The sequence below is a fragment of the Pristis pectinata genome, chromosome 11, assembly GCF_009764475.1.
Source record: "Pristis pectinata isolate sPriPec2 chromosome 11, sPriPec2.1.pri, whole genome shotgun sequence".
Taxonomy (NCBI): Eukaryota; Metazoa; Chordata; class Chondrichthyes; order Rhinopristiformes; family Pristidae; genus Pristis; species Pristis pectinata.
In genome coordinates this window covers 33,779,923-33,796,539 of record NC_067415.1, presented here as the reverse complement: position 1 = coordinate 33,796,539, position 16,617 = coordinate 33,779,923, and the positions used below count along the sequence as shown (strand labels likewise).

The window sequence follows — 16,617 nt, the reverse complement described above, 5'->3', positions numbered from 1 at the left end:
ATTGTACAAAGACAGGATGACCTCTTGACACACCTCAAGGAGAATACACCTGACGGTATCTTCGGTTAAACCTGATTTGGAAGGGATTTGTTCACGAAACTATCCAAAATTGAGGATAAGTGAAATACTAATAGTTTGTATGTGTTTTTTAAATATCGTTCTATTAAATGCATATTGAATGGGTTTTGCTAAATGCTTTGATATGTAGTAAAGAAAGCAAGCATTGAAACTATGAAAATAACAGCCACGTATAACAGTGTGCTTGCTCATTGTTAGCTTAACTGCACACCAGTGCATTAATCATATGAATGAAAATGGGAAAAGTATAAAAGAAAGGTGCAAATGTCAGATTCGGAAAACGCCCTCTTGCACAACTCCCGCAGTGTTCACCCATCTTCGCTGGTTCTCCTTTGCACTTCCTGAATACGACTTCAAATTTATCAAAATAGACGATGACTCACTTGTTTGAAGCCGTCGACATCCAAACTGTGTTTCTCTCCTCGTTTCGAGAATATTAATTTATGTTACTGTTAACCTGTGATCTAAACTCTGAGTTGGAATAGAATTCCGATATAGTGACGGAGTTTGAAAAAGCATAAATAATATGTCAACAGAAACAAAAGTTAAGAAACATGTGACTTTTAATCTGAACTATCTCCACAGTAATATCATGATTTAATGTAGTGATCAGGTTGACGGCCATACACCACAGGAAAGCTCTACTGACTGCTGCTGAAGGCCGGCGGTGCTCACACCTCTAAGTCAGCGAAGTTCCTGCTCCCGGCTCCTGAAGAGTCGACGTGCAGATAATGCATCAGAACGATGCAGCGGCAATGTTGCAGCTGCAATGACGTAGCCATTTGGCGCGTACTCTCCTGTGGCCACTTAAAGCGGGGAGCTCTTCTGATTGGGTGCTGTTGGCCTGTTGATACCTTGGGACTGAAATCCGGAATAATCACCAGCTTCTGAGAAAGAGTTAGAAACTGGAGAAGATTGCTATGTTTTCTTTAAAATAGTTCGGAAATAAAGTGTACATTCTCATATTATCTATTTTCACCTTGGAATCAGACTTGCAAATGATTCTTTATCCTTCTACAAAGAAAGCAAGTGACAAAGTGGAAGAACAAGAATTATGCGAATAATTTAATTACTTTATTCATCAGACGTCTGCAAACTAATTCCAAAAAAATTGAACTCAGGACCTTAGAGTTGTAAATAAATCCGATTTCTATCTAGTCTTCAGTAAACCGATGTGTAAAATTACCACTAAACATGACCTAAAATGCCTATATGAATAAAAATGATTAGAATGGTAATTTATTATTGTTCTTTTTACAGTCTGTTCTCAGTACTCCAGGGGGGTGTTTGCCATCTTTGGCATGTACGACAAGAGATCTGTGCACACGCTGACATCGTTCTGCGGGGCGCTGCACATATCTTTGATCACACCAAGTTTCCCGACGGAGGGCGAGAGCCAGTTTGTGCTCCAGCTGCGGCCATCTTTGAGAGGGGCATTACTTAGCCTGCTTGACCACTACGAGTGGACTAAATTTGTGTTCTTGTACGACACTGATCGAGGTGAGTTCGAATACATCTCCACTCAGTATTGAACTCGTGTCTTTACAACATTCATTTAATGCTACAGTCAAGGGAGAGTATGCAATGTTTTGGGCGCATGGGTGTTAACTTTTGCATTTATGTTTGGTGCTTTATTCTATGTTGTCAGTATTTTTATAGATTCTTGTGTTTAATCAATACACTTGTTACAATCAAAATGCAAGATGGAAGAACAGGATTGGACAGTCTTATAATGGGGTCAAGACTTGAATTTTGAGATTTGCTTTGCTGCTAATGAACATAAACTGATAATTCACTAATAATTGTGTCATAAAAAATTGCCACACGACTTGATGTGTGGTTTAGGTCCTTTAGAAATGTCTAGATAATGAAATGATGGTCTGTCTAATTCAAAGTTGCCCAGCAATAATTCAGCTTTTCAGTTAAATATGTGGTTTCTGGCAAATATCTGGCAAATTTAGTCCTCTTTTGCTCTTTTTTGTGAACTGCTTCTCCCTTTTGTAACTGTGAAGCTTGCAAAAACTGTTCAAAAATTTCAGACCCTCAGAGTTTCTTAGTCCCAAAATGACAGGTGATATTACTAATCAATCCACCATTCTCCTTAATGAGTGAAATGATTAATCCGTGTGCCTGATCCTAATGCAAATTGCATGGTGGCAGTGCCACCTGCTGGTCTTAAGTCAGTCTGTTGAGATGGGAGCAGGCAACACATTTGTAGATTTCCTGTTGACAGTCGTGAAAACCAAGTTTGTATTTCTTTCCCACTTTTCCTCAGTTCTCTAAAAGTAAATATTGATAATTCATGGGCCAACAGTGAGGATGCCTTTTCTTTGGAACTTGCAGATAAACAAGCACAAAATAGCACTTATTTTTTGATTATAGGGAAATTGGCAAGTAGATTATTGGCACCAACTAATGGCATAACCTGTGGCTTTTCAGAAGAAAGGAAATAGCACAATTAATGTGCCTTAGGTTTACTGGTGCTCATGTCCTAAGTGAAGCTGTTGGCCAAATATAATGTTCGTTGTGTGTGTGTGTGTGTGTGTGTTGGCAGCTATTACTCGTTTAATTCCTGTTCCATGTTCCATACAGCATCAGTTTTGACATTGTATCATTGATGCACCCAGATTTATGTACTGGCAACTAATGCACTATATTATCTATTGGCTCAGGGGTTATTGCAATTGATTTTGTGATCCTCTGCAAAGTACCACTGTGTGTGAATGGGAATGTCTCTGACTGTAGTATGAAATCAAAGTTTAACATTTCTTTGGCCTGAAGCTGGTTGTGGTCCATCTTGAACCAGTCTAATCAAGCACCTGTGTAAAATGTGAAAATGACACATCTAGGCAAAGGCTGTCTGTGTGCGCCACTTAAATCACTGCTGCATATGTGGGTCCCCCTCACTTACAAAATATTAAACCTGACCAGGCAATAAATCATTCCTCCTGATTTCTGTATTTTAGCCTCTTTTAGATGGTAACATTGACTTCATGATTTATACATCCATTTTATCTTGTGTGATGATGATAAGGTTGAATGATAACTCCTGTGCTACCCTCAGCATCAGGACTCTGTGATTCAAATCAGTGTTAGCTTTTTGATAACTCCTGGACTTAATTCATCAAAAGCTCTGCTACCCATATCTTAATTTACCTTAATTCCCCATACACCATTGGCTCTTTGCTTGCTGATCTACATTGGCTCCCACTGCACCTAAGCTTTGACTTAAGGTTTCAGAAGGCTTTAATCTGCTCTTTTTCTGTAATTTCTTTGAGTTTTCTACACACTCATATTTCTGGCCCTATGTACATCTGACTTTGACCATGAATTGATGATATGTTGCCCATTTGGAACAATAATTAGTTTCATGGACGGTGCAGGATATCTGTTGTTTATAAATACCAAAGCTTGGGGTCAGTTTTAAGATGAAAGATTACCATCAGGTAAGATGGGTGCTGCACAAGCTCAGCCAACAGAATCAGCTGAAAACAGGCCAATTTGCGTGTCCAGACCTCACTTCCATTATGCCAGCAAAATATATTTCAAGCAACTTGCTGCTGGGATGGAGATTGGCAATCTGTTGGATGCAGGGTGGAGTCCAGTAGATGCAAATAGGAAATTGGGGAATATTCCCAAGGGAAGGATTTGGGGGCTGGTGTCAGGCTCCATAACCTCATGATAATCAGCTTGAAAACCTTAAAGTTTCCTCTTTTGGACCAGTCTACAAGACTGCTGATTTGGCCACACAACAAATACCAGTGTTACATCAAAACTGCCTCAGGGTCCTTTTGATGTGAAAGCCTGTCAGATTTCAGAGGCTAAATGACTTCTCTCTTTCTGGCATGAGTCTGGGAAGCCCTTTGTAGGCCCCCATCAAAATGGTGGCAGCGGGAGCGGGGAGGTGAGTACAGTGCTGCAACTTTCAGCCTTTTCCTCCTGGCAAAATAGATGAAGATCATCACTCAGAGTTCATCCTAACCTCAAACAGAATTGAAATTCACTTGCAGCCTTCAATAGTTCCTGACTCTTTGTAAGTGCAGTTTGTTTAGAGAGTAACATTTGAAGAGCAGGGAGGAGATTCAGCCTGCAGTCTTCTTTAAATGTTAATTCAGAAGGAGCCAGTCTCTTGAACCCAGTCACTGGGAAATAAAAGCAGCCTAAGGTCATTCAGCTAGGCTTCTAGAAATGACTTATCTTTGTGTATGTAATACAGCATCTGATGTGTTTAGTACACATAGTTGTTATTATTTGTTTTTATGGTCATAAATGTTGACTCTGGATAGAGGAAGGAATAGATATTGTCTTTACTGCCAGAGTGGTAACCTGGTGGAGTGCCCTGTTATAGAAATCACTGCTTTTTTTTCCCCCTGAGAAAATGGATGAGAAATCTTTTATTCATGGTCACCTTTCATAATTTCAATTTGCCCAAAGGCACTTAAGCCACTGAATACTTTTGCAGAGTATTCACTGTTTTAAAGCAAGATACTGATTTCTGTGAACCAAATTCCTGTAAACGGTGTTGAGATATAGTGATGTTTTGTTCGTGGTCTTCTTTGAGTGATAAATACTGGTCAGGATGTGAGGAAGAGCTCCTTTGCTCTTTTTTTCCAGTAATAGTATAAAGTTGTTTTCTCTGAGGAGGAGCCATTGTATTTCCCACCTCTTCTTCATGATATGTTATTTTTGTGCTTTTGTGTTGAGATCCTAGAAACATTCATCTAAAACCATTTGAATTATGTTCCTGCAATGTACTGTTCAAAGAAACTGTGAATTATTCTGTGCTGTGAAAACAATCAAGTTTGCAAAGTTAGGAATAGTTCAAGGTGAGAGTGAATTAACATTTTAACAGGGACATTGCTTTAATTGAATTCTGGAACAACTCTGAAAATAGCCCAGCTAAAGAAGTGAACTGTCTCTGATTTCTCAGTGACTTTGTGATATGTAGTGGGAAGGAAGAATGTTTTTCTCATGCTTTGGGTCTTCAGACGGTGAAGCATTGCAAGCACAGGAGTGGGACAAGTTTAAAGGGATTGGTTCCCATTGTTCTCTACGTCAGATAACATGTCCTCTATATTATTCATTTTACAATATTTCTGAACTGTACTGGCCTAGCTAATTTTGGTAATAACTGTTGTGAGAAACATTTGGCTCAGGAGCCCAGGACTGGATGAGGTGAGGAGATATTAAACAGTAAGAAGTACAGTAATCAGAGTAGAGACCCTGCCTGATATGTGCTGGAACCCGTGGGATACACTGACATTTGCTGCTGTTATGTGCTAGGATATGGATAGGTCAAGCTTCAGCTGTGCTGTGAAAGCCCACACTTGAACTAACGAAGAAGAATGTAGTTACTTTGGGAAGGTTTTGGAGGACTGGCATTGTTAGTGGGGAGGGAAGTAAAACTCATCTCCATTGGCAGCAGACAGGCAGCCCTGGATTCATCACCAGTTATAACTTCACCTGTGTCCTGTCTTTTGACTTCAGTTGAGCAAACTATTGACTCTCTGCTGCTCATTTCTCCTCCACATTTAGTTTTAGTCCCATTGACCTAGTCATTCTGACATGCAGCACTACGTCATTGTGGCTTACTTGATGGATTTTGTTAAAACATGGGTGCTCAGTGCACTGCTTGTGTACTTCCATAAGTTATCTGCAGGTGTCCTGTGCATTTGTTGCACAAACACCCAGAGGCCACTGGGCAACATGCAGTAACACCAAAGGTGTTCAATGCTTATTTTGACATCACTCGTGAAAGATTTGGGCTGTGAAAAGAGCACAGGCCCTGCCCACTGGACCAGGCCAGGTACATTGGGGTATTAGTTCAAGGGCCAAGTCTTGCACAGGCAGCTGCTGGGGAGTTGGTGGTTACTGTCTTCACTCGTCTTTGCCATTGTCCTTAGTCTTCCCATCCCCTTGCTGATAATCTTCCTCACCGACCCCAACCCTCATCCTTCTCTTCCCAATGTCACCTTTCTCTTCATCACATCCCTGCTCAACCCAGCCATCTTCAACTCTCACAATCCCCTCCCCAACCCCAACTGCTTCTACAATCTTTTCTCTCTTCGAGCTAAGGAGCAGTGTCTGAGTTCCTTTGAGTAAGGCCTGTTGTACTAAACATGGTGTCATGGGCCCTAACTCTCCAGCAGATGCCTGTGCAAGACGTGGCCCTTGAACTAACGCGAAACTGGCCTCACCCCAATGTACCTGGCCTGGTCCAGTGGGCAAGACCTGTGCTGTTTTCACAGCCCAAATTCTTCATGAGTGATGTCAAACTGGGCATCCAACCCTATGGTGTTACTGCATGTTGTCTAGTGGCCTCTGAGTGTCTGTGCAACAAATGTACACGGCACCTGCAGCTAACTTATGGAAGTACACAAACAGTCCATTGTGTACAATAGAATATTGCTGCCTAGGAGTCTCACATAATGCTGACAGTGCAACTTGAGCAGACATGCCACCATTTCTTGGTCATTTCCTTTGAGATGAAACAAGGAATTAATAGCAAATTTATCTGATCAGTTGGATCCCATCACATATTGGAATGAAATCATTCTGGTAGCCTGGTCTATGTTCCTCCCTGATTTGTGAACAGTGATGGTGCAGAATAGCTGACTTGTTTATCCACATCACAGTCATGACACTTCAAACAACCGTGTGACATGCATTGAGATATTTCAACAATGTGATCAGGCACTAAATAAACTCAAGTTTAGTCTTTCTCATATTGCAAACATGAGTAAGCTGAGAGAAGAGGAGGAGAAAATGACAAGCTAATCGAAATGGTTTGTTTTATCAAGAATTCTGTGAATAAATGTGTGAAGTTAATAGTTGAGTCCTGAATTTCAATTCCTGATGTGCTTGCCACACCACCCTGGACAGATCAGATGGAATTTGATGAATAACTGATTTCCCACACCAATTTTGGGATAACTGCATATTTCAAAATTATTTCAAACACTGGGATTAATTTGAAGTGATGTTTTGTCATATTCCCATGCTGAAATGAAAGGTGGCCATGGAAAGCTGCAGTAGTTTTGCAGAAGTTGATGTTATTATAACCTTTTTTTTCAAATACCTTCAGCTCAATTTAACACCACTGAGTTTCTGGGGTGTGAGCCTGTAGTAAAACACCCCTTCTATTGGAACAAACTGGCAAGAAAATATTTTATTTTTATCAGTAAGCTTTGTCACTTATAATGATTCGGTGACCATATTTTTGTAATCACCAAGGGGTTGAAGCAAAAGCAATGATGCAATTGCCAGGGTTTGTAGAGAGTGTGTTTGGTGAGGTAGTATTTGGTTTGCTGGGAAAACTGTAATACAGTAATTGTGAACAAGCTTGATGTATCTGATACAAAATATTTTACATAGGCTCGAGTTCAATTTATATTGAAGGTACTAAACTGAGACAACCAGCTGTTTGGAACAACATGGAACTGTCAGACAGAAGTTATACTTGCAGCTCTGCTCTGCTGAGCTTTGTTCCCTGGCATTCAAATGCCAATTGCATTGTTAATGCTAATTAACCACTGAAGGGATTGTTGTTGTCTTACCACATTGTATTGCACAACAAACTTCCTTGCTGGTCCAATCAACCACCTAGGAACATTTTAAATCTGGCTTCACACTAGCTGCACTTAACAAAACAAACAAAACCCCAGGGACAGGATTTGCGCTGCTTGGGAGAATTCAACTGAACTTGAATTCTCACAAGCAGTGCACTGTATGAAGGCAACCTCTTTGCCAAACCCTGGGAAACTGGAGCTATACATAGATGCATTCAATAGGATAAGCACTGGGTTTGCGTCCTGGTTGACACAGATGTGGGTGCTGCCATGGCCAAGAAAGCAAAGCTTTGTGAAATGCCCTTGTCTGCAGTATACATGCAGGGAATACTGGGGGCCATCCATGGAAATCCTCTCAGTTCCCAGGTGCCTAGGCAGTTCCTGTGTCACAACACTGGCCACACTTAGAAACATTGGCTGCATAGTGTTTTGGAACATCCTGAGATCAATAAAATTGTTTATAAATGCATATTGTAGTTGTTCATTATGTGTCATGATCACCAGGAGCAAGCTTTGTTGTTTTAGCAAGTTTTGGGGTTTTTTTGGAGTTTTTTCCTGAAAGTTGCTTTTCTCCCCTTTGGATTTTTGCTTTCTCCAGATTTAACACAACCAGCAATCAATATGGTGCTTTATAAGATTGCACTATTGAATGGAGAATGTAACTGGCCTTTAATAAGGATGCAATTAAAGTTAACAAAATTCCAGGTTTTAAAAGGTAAGAGCTAACAATAAGCCAACATAAACCATAATAACAATTCAAAATACTATGTATTGTATTGAGCTCCATGGTTTCTGAAGGATAGTGAGGCTTTAGAGATGATAGTGTGCAGATAAATTACAACATTGACTGGTACAAAGAAACACAATTGCAAAGAAAGGCTGATAAATAGGATTTTTTTGAGTTATTGCATAGAGTATGTTGCAATATAATCAAAATTATTTCAAATTATGGAAGGATAAATCAGATTATGTTCATTAGTTGAGAGGCTACAGGTTTAGAGGATGAAATAAATGAAATTTAGTAGGAATTTAGGAAAGAAAGAAATATCTTCATGCAGAGGGATTTAAAGTGGGAAATTCCTGTGGCTTTGTTTGAATTTTGGCAATATTCAAGATTCTGCTGGTAAAGTAGATGGAGGAATAGGGACTGAAGAGAGATGGAACAGGGGTGGATAATTGTGATTAAGCCTGTTTACCTGGATGTAAAGTAAATGGTAACATGGCTTGGTTCAGACATATAGTACGATTGCGTATTATTAGACCCATCCATTTCTATGTACTTTTATATGTTCCTATCACTGACATTTCAAATGGAAAGGCCAAACTGAATGCAGCAGTTTCAATGATTTAATGACAGGAAAAATGCATTTTCTACTGATCCAGGAGAAAGAAATGGATTGCAGATTTATTTTTATATGTTTCTTTAATATGAACTGTAAAATTAAAAGAGGACCAATACATAGAGCTGGATCGGCCCATCCAATTAGCTGAATTAGTTAAGTACCATGAGAATGGTATTGACGCTGTGGTTGAATTACCAGACGAGTAACCCACAGGCCTGGACGGACTATCCAGAGATGTGTTTAAATTTATAGATTTAAATTCTATAACTTAAATTTAGAACATTAAAAAAAATCTAGTCTTAGTAATATGACCGTCACCATTTGGTTCACTATATCCTCGTCTGTATGCCACTCCAGACATGTCGCTATATGATTGCATAGGGCAGTTAAGCATCAATGGCCTAGCAAGCCATTCAGTTGTATTAAACCACTACATTAAGACAGAAAAAGATTAAAACTGGACAGAGTACCTAGCATTGAACTAGGCACCAAATTCAGACAGAGCAATGTTGCTCCCAGCCAAATAAGCTTTGCAAAGTCCTTTTCATGAACATCTAGGGACTGGAGTCTAAATTGGGAGAGGTATCCCACAAGACTAGTCAGACAACAATCTGATATAGCAGTAACTACAGCATCATTCATTACAGACAATGTACCAGAAAAGATTCCTCCTCCAAAATCCCTGGGTACATCCTATCCTAATGGCAAGACTGACCCATCAGAGGGGGCAGTGCATGGTATACAGGTGAGAGAGAATAGCCCTTGGATTGCTTAAAATTGACTCTAGACCCCATGAAGTTTCAGGACATTAGGTCAGATATGGGCAAGGAAACCTCCTGCTGATTACTACCTAAAGTTCTCTCTCAGCTCATGAATCAGTGCTCCTCTATGTTGAACAACACTTGGAAGGAGCGTTGAAAGAAGCAAGGGCACAGAATGTGGGGATCTTCATTGTCCATCATCAAAACACAGCTGTTAGATTTGGTTTGCAGAAAGTAGTGAGAAAATCATCCTTGCTGATCTATCAGCAGCAAATGCAATGTCCATGACAACATTGATAGAAATGACTACCACACAGTTAATGTACAGTCTCATCTTCATAAGTGGCAAAAGTAGACTGGGAGCAGCTACTTGCTGGTGGTCTACATCTGACAAGTGGGAAGTGGAAGCTGGAGCAGACCAGCCTTCGAGTCTGCTCCATGATTCAAGTCCATGGCTGATTCTCTACCTCAATGCCATTTTTCCAGCTCTATCCCCATTTCCCTTGATTACTTTAATGCATATCATTCTATTGATCTCTGTTTTGACTCTGTCTTGCTTTCCAATAACTTGCTCAACAGTTCAGGTTTGGCCAGGCAATTTGGCTACAACATGCATCAGAGCTGGGTTCAAGCATAGACTAAAGAGTTCAGATGAGAGTGACTGCCCTTGATATCAAGGCAGCTGTCCACTGAGTGTGCATCAGGGTGTGGTGGTATAGCTGAAATGGGTGTTAGTGTGTGGGAGCACACTGGGAGAGGACATTCATCATGTTAATGTGGAGACTAAGGCCTATCTTCTCATGTGATTCAGTGAACTACTCTGATGAGCAGGGAGCCAGGTTTGTGGATGGAGCATGGCTGGGAGCCATGATCTGGGGCAGGAACAGGTGTTTGGCTGGGAACACATGCCATTGGGTAGATGGTGAATGGGGCCAGGCATGTGGCTAGATGCAAGGTCAGGAATATGCGCAAGAGTGTGCCTGGGAGCTGGGACTGGGGCCAGGTTTGTAACTGGTGCATGTCCAGGAATGGGACCAGATGTTAGGCTGGGAGCCAGGGGCCAGATGTTAGGCTGGGAGCCAGGGGCCAGAACGTGAGCAGGAATGTGGGCTGGTGTGCTCCAAAGAAGGAGGGAGGTGTGGGTGAATGCACATTGTGATTCAGGGGAGGGAAGACTGAAGATGTGAGGAGTCAGTGGCTGAGAGAGTGAGAAGGAATGAGAAAGGGTGAAGGCATAGGATATAGTGAACCAGGTGGTGATGGTCATATTAGTATGACCAGTTCTTTTAATGTTCTAGATTTGAGTTACAGTCGGCATAGACACAGTAGGCCAAAGGGCCTGTTTCCCAACACGGATGGATCTGAATGCCACTCTGCTTTCATAACTGGGGAACACAGATGCCTTGATATTGTATTGTCACCCTGAGTGAGACATGAGGGGTAGAAGGGGCTTCACTATCTGGTGGGTTAGCCCCACTCCCTGTTGAATTAGTGATGTGTGGGACCTGAAATGAATCTTCAATTCATTCTAATGTGGATGCAGTACATGAGAACTTTGACCCAGAAAAATCCTGGCCCCATCCCGAAGGGAGATAAACTGATCGTCCTGGGTGGAACATCTGGATAGGGAGGGGTGCAACCCCCTAGCAAGGTACGATTTCCATGGAAGGACTAGGGAAAGCAAACTCCAACAGGGTCCTTCTCCAAACAAAATGCTTGGAACATGGTCTTGTCATTACTGATACTGTGCTTTCATCAAAGAGATGAGCATAGACCTCACAGCAACACTCCCAAAATGGGCACTGATGAATGTTGGTTATATCATTGAGTGAGAGACCACAAGGATGTCCACATTACCCTTGTCACAACAGGCATTAATGATTATTTGACTGATCACTTCCTATCAATCTGACCTCAAAATATCTGCTTCAACAGAAGTGTTGCCACAAGACAAGCGATGTTGAAGGTCTCAGGATCCCACAAAGGAAGGTCAAATGCTGGATATCCTGTGAGTGACTGGCCTCTTGGCACCCCAAAGCTTTTCCACCATCTCATGGAAACCCCCCACCCCCAACTTGTCTGGGTGAGTGCAGCTCCAGCAGCTCTCAAGAAGCTCAACGGCATCTAGAACAAAGCCCACTCAATTGGCACCCATTACCACCTTAAGTATTCATTCCACATGTCTCCAGCGCACTGTGCATTGTGTGTCATCTACAAGATGCACTGCAGTCACTCGCCTAGGCCACTCCAACAGCACCTCCCTTACCATGAACTCCAGAAGCAGGAGCAAGGACAGCAGGCACGAGGGAGTGCCACTGCCTGCCGGTTCCCCTCCAAGTCACATGCCATTCAGAGTTGGAAATCTTCCGCTGTTAGTTTGTTTTCTCACACCATGATATATCCGTCCATTGTGCGTACTTATAAAGTTTGCTGTAAAATCACCCAAATTTGTTCCTTCATCACTGGTCAAACTAAATCCTGAAACTCCCAACCCAACAGCAGCACAGCAATTCAAGAAGGCATTTCAGTGACTGTCCCAGGAAACAAATTGCGATTAGAAGAGAGACTGTTAAAGTTCCTTGTTGAGTAGTTTTGTTGTCAAGTTTATATACAGACACAACAGATGGATCTACTATGGTGAGAGCAAACAAATTGGCTCAATAAACTTCTGATTTGCATTGATTCGGGGAAATAGTGATGCTCATGATGGAAACTGCAAGCATTTACAACTGATGAATGTCAACTGTAGGATTTCAATTAAGGTTGTGACCAACAAGATGGAGAAAATTCTTCTGGACATAATTTGCAAAGGCATAAGTTGATGCATTCCACAATTTGTTAAGGTTAATGCAAATATTGAGTATAAAAAAAGTCGTAATTTAAAATGGAGTGAAGATTGAGATGTATTCTCCAAAAGATCCCAATGTTAAGAGCTGAAAGGCATACAGCAGATAATATGGCAAAAAGATGTATTTATTAAGAGTTTATTAATGTCATTAAAGGTCTTGTTGAAGAGAGATTATGTACTGATCTCCTTAGGCCGATGGGTTAACAAATTCACTCTCAGAACATCTATTGAGAGACAATGTTAATTTCGGAGAGGATATATGATTTGTGTCAGATTTAGCACATTACCATTTGTGTTGTGACAGCCAATGCTGAGAACTGTCAGCTGACAGCCATTAGCAGTCCAACTACTGACACACTGCTGAAGGCCCTTCTGCCACAAAACAGCTCAAACTGCAGTGATAATCTTCCTGCTGCCCTCAGAGGCAACGTACACACCAAATTGAATGGCTATGGCTGACAGATTAGCTTTAGCATAATTTGTTTTTGATTGTGACTTAATTAGTACATTTCTGTCATTCATGTATATCTGCTGCCTGCATTTGCACCATGCAAGAATGATTGATTTATTACCTGTCGGCTTCTGCATGATTGGTCATCCTGTGCTGAGACGATAAAAGCCCCAAATTCCACTGTGCTTCAATTCAGATTCTGCAGATCACCAGATTGGAGGAGGAATGTGGGAGAGAACCTTTTTTTTTCTCCATCTCTCCCTTTTGCAATCATAGAATCAGCAATATTTGACAAAGGAGTCCATGTCAGCTGGAAAGCACAAAGCAGTGACATATCACTTCCCAGCTCTTGGCCTATAGTCTTGTAGGTTACAGCACAACAAGTCCTCAGCCAAGTACTTCCCACATGTGATAAGGATTTCTGTTTCTACTGCCTGTTTAACAATGAGTTCCTGAACACAACAACACTCTTATGTAAAAAAAAATTCCCTCCACTCCAGTCTAAACCCTCTAATCCAAGAACCCTATTTTTTTCATCTCTTTTAAAAGTAAACCTTCATTCTCTTTCTCTAGGTTTTTCATAATTTTATACACCTCAATTAAGTCATCCCTTGGCCTCCCCTGTTTGAAAGAAAATAATCCCAGCGCAGCAAATTTTTCATTTGAATTAAAATTCTTCAGTCAAATCATCCTCGTAGGTCTTCTCTCTACTTTCTGTAATGGTATCACGTCCTTTCTATAACATCGTGACCAGACCTGTACTGTACCTGGGAGCATGGCTCCCTTTCCTTACAGACTCTGGCTCAACTAATAAGGAACACTCAACTTTATGTCTTTATCACCTCATCTTCCTTCCCTGTTACACTCCAAGATGCTCCTATTTCTTTGCATTTCTCAGTGTGTTATCATGTATTCTCTTGCCTTGTTTTCTATCCCTAAGTGAATTGTGTTAAGCATTCTGAAGTGAATTCCATTTGTCGCCTTACTGCCTGCTTAATCAATACAGTGATAACTCCCTGCAGTCTATACCTTTCTTTCTCACTTGTAGTCACACAACCAATTCCTGTATCGTCTACTAACTTGTTAATTGTGGTTCCTACATTTAAATCTAAATCATTTGTATATGACACTGAAAGAAAGAGGCTTGGTACTGAGCCCTGTGGTAAACCAATGCTTCCAGTCGATAAAATACCCACCAATCAATACACCTTATATCTTATCATTAAACTGATTTAGGAATCAACTTGGAACTTTCCCTTGGATCCCATGGGCTTTTACTTTGCTGATCAGTCTGCCATGTAGGATTTTGCCCCACACCTTGTTAATAGAGAAACAAAAAGCATCGCATGTGCCACTGTCTTGAAGGAGGAGGAAGGGAAGAGAAACAGGAGGCCCTGTCCAGCGATGCTTCTTGTAAGCTTCTCCTTATTAGAACAGTAGAACTCTTAATTGTGGTTCCTATGTTTCAATCTAAGGAGAAATGATCCAAATAACTAATGCTCAGGTAATGAAATAGTTTGTGCCTGCCAGTCCCACAATGATCATGCATGGTTGATACTTCCCTGATACTTTGAGGCTATGACGTTATGATAATCTCAACAAGAGGGTGTGAAACCACCTCCCATTGATATTCAATGGCATTACCATAACACCACTATCAATATCTTGGGGTTACCATTGATTTCAATGATCTTGGAGGGATTTCTATCTAACCCTTCCTTCACATCAGATGGGACCAAGTAATTTCTGTCCTTAGGCAAAATGGCTCCTTTCAGAGCAAAAGCCTGCTACATCTACTGGGACTGTCAAGCAAACAGTTGTAGGCTTCTTCACTCTGCAGCAGTGATGTAGAGGCAGCTAATCCTGATTTAAAAACGAACAGCTCACTCCTCAACACAGATGATGCTGTTCCTGAGATCTTGCATCAGTTTGCACTCGTCTTTCTAGGATCATAATCCTAATGAGATCCCACTGTCTCATGGCTTATGACACTATAATCCATGGTACAGAGCCAACAGATCAAGAAGTTTTGATTCTAGGTCTGTGCTGATTTGTATGATCTTATCTAGGAAAGTGATTTGAATGAGATACAGTTGGTCTCAGTATCCAAGAACCAAGTATCTCACCCCAAGCAGTATCAGGATGATCAAGGGAAAAAAAACTGGAGGAGGAAGTTTTAAAGCAGCTTTGCTTGTTAAAGTAATTTAAATCAAACTTCAAGTAGATTAAGCAGTTTTATCTAATGCTAGTTGGACGATTTCCTTGTGTATAAAATTCTGGCTTTATCCCTGGTTGTTGCTATGACAGTGTCCGGTTTGCCTCTTTCACCGGGTCCCTTTGTTTGGTTCTGTTTTGCTCACTGTCAGACCATTTACATGTGAACTAGTTTTGTTAATGCTTCATTCATTCAGCACAATGTCTGCCTGCATTGAGTTGTTCATGTAATGAAAGAACTAGACTATCTTGAGAAGCATCTCTTAACATTTTGTGATAAATAGAAAGACACCAATGCTGGAAATGTGAAGTAGAAACAGGAAGTGATAGAAATGCACAGCAGGGCAGTGGATATCTAAAAGAAAAAGGTTAATGTTTGCAATGTGACCCTTCATCACTTTGCTGTGTATTTCCAGCACATTCTGCTTTTATCTTTTAGCATCTGTCTGATTTGGTAGATACTTGGGCGAGGATGAGAAATAGTGTGCTTTTCATAATGTCTAAGAACACTTTGCTTTATAGGGTCTGTGAAAGTTCAAACAGGAATGTGATTTTACATTCCCTTTATTATTTCTGTGTTATATCATCTTTCTCACTGCCCTAATACAAACTGGTTCTGGGGAATAAAAAGATTCAGACTCTTAAATGGACAATCAGAAGGCATTTGACAAAATGTCTCATACTTGTTTGTTAGATGGAAGCCCACAAAATTAAGAGGAAAGTCCAGGTTTGAATATTGAATGGGCTCATTGATGAGAAGGAAACAATGACGAAATTCAAAACAAAAACTACAAATGCTGGAAATCTGAAACAAGCAGAAAATGCTGGAAAAATGCAGCAGGTCTGGAAAGATACAGTCAACATTTCCGATCTGGGAAAGAAAGAAATGCAAGTCAGTTTTCAGGAGGAGGGAAGGTTGAGGAGGGATGTGTAGAATAAAGGGAATGCCTATGATAGGGGAGTAGAAATGGCTAAATGGCAGCTATTTACCAGCACATTAAGCTTCTTGGTCTGTGTTAATGGTAAGATGGGACCTGCCCAGCAGGCTAGATTTATGCAAGTAGGATAAGAAAACTGAGCCAAAAATGATATCAAAATGGAAAATGCTGGGAAAACTAAGCAGGTCAGGTAATATCTGTGGAAAGACAAACTGTTAATATTTCAGTAGTGGGTTCCTTCACCAAACCTAAGAAAAAGAGAAATAAGTTAGGCTAAGTAGCAGCAAAGTGTCAATTTGTCTGATCGAGTGAAGACATGGCAAGTGGGATAAGAAAAGCTACTGGCTGTGTAATTTGTGGCTGCTGTGGTTCTGGCCCGCTTGAAGGAAAAGGATGAGAGGCAGAAAGGGTTCTTA

At 40.9% G+C, this 16,617-nt stretch overlaps 1 protein-coding gene across 5 annotated transcripts in view; it reads left to right on the top strand.

Moving 5' to 3' along the window:
• Nucleotides 1–16,617, top strand: part of LOC127575732 (glutamate receptor 4) — a 169,944-nt gene that overhangs the window by 29,667 nt on the left and 123,660 nt on the right. For 3 of the 5 annotated variants that reach the window (XM_052025732.1, XM_052025733.1, XM_052025736.1), the window contains exon 3: nt 1,339–1,578. The exons of 1 other annotated variant lie outside the window; for it this stretch is intronic. In XM_052025732.1, coding sequence (XP_051881692.1) covers nt 1,339–1,578 — 240 coding nt within the window. Of the gene's footprint in view, nt 1–6; nt 138–1,338; nt 1,579–16,617 lie in introns of those variants that run through there. One more of the 5 variants, XM_052025735.1, reaches the window with a different exon arrangement.